This window comes from Fulmarus glacialis, unplaced genomic scaffold (assembly GCF_000690835.1).
Source record: "Fulmarus glacialis isolate BGI_N327 unplaced genomic scaffold, ASM69083v1 scaffold15346, whole genome shotgun sequence".
Classification (NCBI taxonomy): Eukaryota; Metazoa; Chordata; class Aves; order Procellariiformes; family Procellariidae; genus Fulmarus; species Fulmarus glacialis.
The window spans coordinates 1,880-8,127 of NW_009217598.1; the positions used below are offsets into that span (position 1 = coordinate 1,880).

The window sequence follows — 6,248 nt, forward strand, 5'->3', positions numbered from 1 at the left end:
CTGGAAATATGATGGCAGAGGCAGATGTGACCTTGTGGGGCTGGGAGAGAGCATGTAAGAGAGACCTGGCAAGGCTGGGGCAAATGGTGCTTGAGTCCTCCAGCCTTTGAGAGCTCCACTGCCCCTCCGCCCTCTTCTGCTCCCCAGTCAACTGTCCAGTCCTACCTGGAGGGCGTAAGTGCGGGGCTGGAGCAGCTGCGGTCGGCGGCCCAGGAGATGCAGAGCGTGTGCCAGGACCTGGGGGCTGCGCGGTGGGCCCTGCTCGACAGTGCAGACCGCTTCCAGGGCCTCCAGCAGATGCGGGCGCTGACGGCGGAGCACGTGCAGCTGGCCTCGGTGGTCCAGGTGCTGCCCCAGCTCTTCTCGGGTAAGGCACTAGCCCGGTCCTCGTGGATTTGGGCTGGAAGGCCCTGGGGAGAACTCCAGTCCAACCCCGGGCTCCGCGCAGGGCTGGCGGCAAAGCTAGAGCAGATCGCTCCAGCTTTGCCGGTTGGGTTTGGAAAGTCTCTGTGGATGGAGATGCCACTGCCTCCCCAGGGCCTGATCCAGCATGGTGTTCCCAGAGCTCCAGATCTCAGACCCTTCCCCTCACTATCCCCCTGCCTAACCTGCACCCGTGACCCCGGTGCCGACCCTCTTCGCCCTCCGCACTCAATCCTGGCATCTCTCCTCCCTCTCCCACAGTCCACGAGGTTTTTTCCCATACCCTGCAGCTGCTCCGTGGGCAGCACCTCCTGGAGGCCCACGCGGAGCTCATGATGATGGAGCACCTCCGGGACGACATCCTCTCCCAGCTGCACCTCCGCGGGCTCTCTGGTGCCCAGGCAACTGTGCTGTCCTACTTCGGTGGCCTGCAGGAGCTCAACGAGAGCCTGGCCAAGCAGCTGTGGGACATCGTGGGCAGCAGCCTGCGGCTGGTGCGCGAGGACCCAGTTCTCTTCGTCACCGCTGTAAGGATCATCGAGCGGGAGGAGAAAATAGATGATACTCTGCTCCTGGAGGCCACCTTCCTGCCCCCTGGCCGCCCAAAGGGCTGGAGGCAGAAGTTTTACCACGTTCTCCAGGAGACCATCACAGGAGCCCACTTTCATGCCACTCGCATGGACACTCAGGGGCCAGGGCTGGCCAGGCACCTGGCAGCGCTGCAGAAGGACATCGTGTCCGAGCTGCGTGTGGTGAAGGACCTGATGGTCCAGTGCGTCCCAGCTCACTACAATATCCTCAGTGTCTGCACTGCCACCTACCACCAGGCCCTCACCAGCCACCTCCAGGACATCCTCCGAGAGGACCTGGACAAACAGGCGCTCTTCCTCCTCCTCGAGTGGGCGCTTCGTGTGTACCATAGGTCAGCACCAACCCCAGCACCAACCAAGCAGGGGAGGTTGTGGAGAGCCGGGTTGTCCACCAGCACAGGGGTGGGTTGGGAGAGTGGCCCCAGCTGCCTGGGGGTGACCACCGGCTGGGCAGAGCAAGAGGTAGGAACTGCTGGAAAACACAGGTCTTCCCAGCTCTGTCCCACCTCTGCCCTCCAGCCCAAAGATGATGGGTCACCCTGACCTTCTCCCAGAAGTGGACGTTTCTGCTCTGGGTCCCTTGATGTCCCCTGAGCTCGTGGATCAGACAGAGAGGAAGTACGTGGTGAAAGTCCAGGTGAGTGAATGGGACAATCAATGGGTACGGGGACCCAATGACCACCACTGAGCCACCATCTCCTCTGCCAGCAGCAGGAGACCGTGAGCCTGTGGGACAAGGCCCAGGACTCGCTGCTGTGCTATGTGCTGGGTCTCAGGGGAGTTGGTACCCGGCTCCTTGGGCTGACCATGGTGGGCATCCATCCCACAGGCTAGCGTGCTCGAGTGGATGCAGAGGACCCTGGAGGTGGAGTTCAAGGAATGGTTCAGGGAAGAGGAACCTGAGATGGACCATCAGGGCTTCTTCCAGTCAGCCCTGCCCGTCATTGTCATGCAGGTGGGTCCCCAGCACCAGGGGGCATGGCCATGCTGAGAGCCCCCCAAAAAGCGGGGCCGAGGCCTGCAGCCTCCCACTGACTCACCTCCACTCTCCTCTCCCTGTGCAGATGCTGAATGAGAATATCCAGGTAGCCTCCTTGATCACCAACTCTTTGCAGCAGAAGGTCTACAAGATGGCTTTGGAGGAGCTCGAGGCATTTCTAGGCCGGTCAGTGGAGCCCCTTGCACCCCTGCCCATCCTCACAGACCCTGGGACCCATGGCCAAGCATCATAGGCTGATGGTGGAGATCTTCTGTGGGGCACCCAGCGCGCATGCAGGTCACAGAAGGCTCAGCAACCTGTGTACCCATAGGGCTACTGTCTCAGCCCTTGGGGGCCATCAGCTCCCAGGGTTTGCTGCCCCAAGCGCCTCTCCGGTAGCGCTGAGCCCTGCTCTCCCACTGTCCCACCCTACCCAACAAACCATCACTCTCCAACCTGGTGGCAGGACTTGAAAAGAGCCAAGTGAGCCGGGAGGGTTGTGGGAGGTCCACGTGCCCCCACGAGCACCCCAGCTCCAGGTCCTTGTGGTGGGACGTCCGGGGCTCTGCCCGCCCATCATGGTTGACTCGCTGTGTTGCAGTCTGCGGGAAGCCCTAGTGCAATGCGGGAAGGAGCACCAGAAGGACCGTACCATACCCAAGTACTATGTCTCCTACCTGCTGGCCGTGCTCAACAACAACCTGGCTCTCAGGTAACATTCACCAGCACCTTGTATGTCTTGTAGTAACCCCACTACCCACTCGCCGTCCCCATGTGGGACCAGTATCCCCACCGTGCTTCCCAGGCTACCCATCCCCTCCTTCTCTCTCTCCTAGCTCCTCTGTCTCCTCCCTGCACCCCGACACTGCCCTCAGAGAAGTCCCCACATCCCTCCAGGCTGCTCTAGACAGGACGCAGAAGAAAGCCTGCCAACTGCTGCTGGAGGAGCTGCTCCTGGACCTGCAGGTACGTTTGTCCACAGCCCCTGAGGCTGGCAGGGCTGCAACAAACGTGGCCCCAGCAAGAACAGCCCTACTGCTACACCCCCAGGCTCAGGTTTATTCCTGCCCAGGATCCCCGCCACGTACCCCACAGCCTGCTATCATCCTGCAGACGTCTCTGCCAGCCTGGCTCCCAGACCTTGATAAACCACCCGCAGCTCAGGCGATGTCTGTCGCCAGCCAGCACCACCCTGTATCGCTGGGGCAGATGGCTTGTGGCTCCCCCAACCCCGGCCCCCGACCCACTAACTGACAGAGACCGGGAGCCACAGCCCTCCCGGGCTGCCTCGCGCTCCTTTTTATGGCTGTTTCATGGCAGAAAACCAAACAGGAGAGAGGCAATGTTCGTGCAGAGGATACGAGCCCATGTGCAACTGCCCGAGTCGTTTCCTGCCAGCGTAGTCAAATTTAGCTTTCCTGGAGCCTGGACCAAAAATCTGGAATAATTAATGGCATTGCTATTTAGGGCTTGAATGCCATGAAAACAAAGGAGCGGCTAAAGGGTGAAATGCTCGCAGGCAGCGTGGAGACTGCCATGGCCCCAGCAGAGACATAGAGGGAATGTCTGCCTGCAGGCAGGAAGACTGGCAAGGACAGCAGGGGAGGACTAGGAGGTCAAAGCCCTCGGCCAAAACGTGTTATGTCTACACAAAGGAAGTGGAGAGGAGTGGAAATTAAAAATAAAATCACAGCAGGACAGGCTAAAAGCGAGTGTGTGAGGAGCAGCTTGCTGCCCGGACCTCAGGTGCTGCCCACGGTGGGGCATCATGACCCAGATAAAGCCCCAAAATGTGAATCTCTGGGTCTCAGGGAGGGGCAGCCCCAGGGTATTTCCATAATTTCCTAATTTAGACCACTCTTATATTTTATGTTGACTTTTTGGCTGGCAGCGGGAGCTTGGGGGTTTTGCAAGGCAAAGCGGTCGTGCCGCCAGGCAGCAGGCGGGCAGCGGCTGTGGGATAGCCGCCCCGCAGCTGGCAGCTGCTGCAAGAGCAATGCGATGCAGGGCACCGTGCGCTGCTCCTCTGCTTCTTTCAGCCCCTCTGCCTGCAGCTGCCCTCCCGCAAGTGGCTCTCCGGGTCCCAGCTCGTCAGCAGCATGTGCGAAGTGATTGACAAGTATGCAAAGGACTTCTCCCGCGTCAGGAAACCCGTCTTCACGGTACGGGTTGCTGCGGGGTGTGCTTCAAATGGCTGCTTGTCTGTGGGCCACGGAGGTTGGGCAGCTGGGTACCATGGTGGGGTGCCAGATGCAGCCCAGAGGCAGCAGGGAGCTGGGAGGGGAGCGGGGATGCAGTCGCTGCTGGGTTTGCCGGAGAGCCCGTATCCTCCGGAGCAGCCCAGAGGGCTGAGCGTCTCACGCAGAGATGTTCAGGGTTTCCCCCAAATTCAGCTACCTTCTCTGTCCCTCTGGCCAGGGGTTTTCCCAGTAGGTTGGCCCCGCGGCTTGGTGTTGCATCCAGCCCTTTTCCCTGGGCAGTTGGGGTCCGACACCCAGGCGATGGCCAGCTCTAACAGCTCTCCCCTGCCCAGCTCCTGCTGACGGAGAGCGAGCTCCTGGTGGCGAGCCAGTACCTGCGGGCACTCATGCAGAAGAAGATGGTGTGCAAGAGCAAGGAGGAGCGGGGCCAGTTCTGCGACCGCCTGCTGCAGGACGCCACGCAGCTCCGGGAGCTCTTCTGTGGCCTGGTGAGAGGTGCCCGAGTGCGGCGGGGAGCCGGGGCTGGGCCATGGGAGGGGAGCATTGCACAGCGGGGTCGGTGCAAGGAGCTCATAGCTCACCCCCGGTCACCCTCCTGCTCCCCTCCAGCCCACAGCAGGTGGGGTGGGTACCTCAGCCCACGAACGAGACGTGGCTGTTACGCTTGGGCAGTTGTGAAGCCAAGATGGGAGGAACTGGCTGGATTAGGGACTCGGGGGACCATCCACCCTGCCCAGCGCAGGTTGGTGAGGCTGCACAGCCTCGTCTCGCCTTGGGGCGAGCCAGCACCGATTGGTGGGACACGCTGGGTGGGGACACACCAGCCACAAGGGCCCAGATCCCCACGTGGGCACTGAGGACCGGGCTGCATCTCACTGGCCACTGCGGTGGCCTCCTCCCAGCCTCGCACGTGGCCGCTCTCCCTCCCAGGGTCTGGACCGGAGCCAGCAGAGCCTGGAGGCCGTCTTTGCCCTGCGGGAGCTGATCTGCCTCAAAGACCCAGCACTACTCAGCCTGGAGGTGCTGGGCTTCATCACCAAGTACCCTGACGCCAGGTGAGAAGCTGCTGCTCTCAGAGCTCCCAGCTCTGCTCTCCCGTGAGATGGGGTAGGCGTGAGTCTGCCCAGTGGAGCCAGGCTTGAGCTGGACCCCGTGAGGTTACGCTGCAGAGCAGGCAGAAACCTGAGCTTTTTCCCCCTCCTCCCTGAGGTTTCCTTTTCCCATGCTCCAGATTTGAGGGGTTCTTGCAAAGTCCCAAGGGCAAAGATGTAAAGGAAAAAGCAGTTCTGCTGTGGCATTCACCCATCTGTATTTGGTGGCCAAAAAAATTGTGAGAAATCACAAAACACAAAATTGGAAATGTCAGAATCAGCCGAAACCCATGAAACGTCAAAACCAAATTGACAAGCTTTGTGGGGTTATTTTCAAGCAAATTTTAAAGTTTGGCTGATGCAAAGTACCAGCTCGCCCCTGGCCTCGGCTCAGCTTCTCTGGATCATGGGAGGTTTGCAGGACACGAGCACGGCGAGGGCCCTGCGGATGGTGCCGTGGGCCAGCTGTGCCCGGACTCACCTCTTGCTCTCTGCCCAGCGATGAGCACATCTCCACCTTGCTGGATCTGCGGGGTGATGTCTCCAAGGAGGTGCGGCACATGGTGCTGGAAATGATGGCACAGCATCCCCAGGTCCTGCCCGAGAGCTACCGGCCCATCTTCAGCACCATCCTGGTGCCTGCTCCGGAGCTGCCCTTCTGCCTTCGCAAGGGCAAGTGTGCCTGACACGGCGCCCCACAGCCTGCTCCCCGCTGCCCCCACGGACCCACGGCCCACGCAGGACATCTCTGAGGCTGCGCGTAGGGAGAACGGAGGTGACACATGGCATCCCCTACGCGCAGCACCTTGCCTTGTGTTGGGGAGAGTCTAGATACGTGCTGTCCTCCTCTGGTCCTGCCTCGCTGAGCCGGCTGTCCCCCACAACCACCAGCCCCGGGAGACCTGGGTCAGGAGAAAATCAACCCATAGCTATTTTGCTGGCCTGGCGAGGCAGTAATTGAGGG

The 6,248-nt window shown here is 60.8% G+C and overlaps 1 protein-coding gene across 1 annotated transcript in view; it reads left to right on the forward strand.

Moving 5' to 3' along the window:
* EXOC3L1 (exocyst complex component 3-like 1) overlaps positions 1-6,012 on the forward strand; it is a 7,636-nt gene extending 1,624 nt beyond the window's left edge. Inside the window, exons 3-13 of the mRNA XM_009579740.1 lie at positions 148-367; positions 685-1,345; positions 1,533-1,650; positions 1,843-1,968; positions 2,078-2,178; positions 2,594-2,704; positions 2,829-2,958; positions 4,032-4,154; positions 4,526-4,681; positions 5,124-5,248; positions 5,784-6,012. Of these exons, the coding sequence (XP_009578035.1) occupies positions 148-367; positions 685-1,345; positions 1,533-1,650; positions 1,843-1,968; positions 2,078-2,178; positions 2,594-2,704; positions 2,829-2,958; positions 4,032-4,154; positions 4,526-4,681; positions 5,124-5,248; positions 5,784-5,970 (2,058 nt within the window). The 3' untranslated portion in view covers positions 5,971-6,012. The remainder of the gene's footprint in view (positions 1-147; positions 368-684; positions 1,346-1,532; positions 1,651-1,842; positions 1,969-2,077; positions 2,179-2,593; positions 2,705-2,828; positions 2,959-4,031; positions 4,155-4,525; positions 4,682-5,123; positions 5,249-5,783) is intronic.
* Positions 6,013-6,248: the final 236 nt, after the last annotated feature.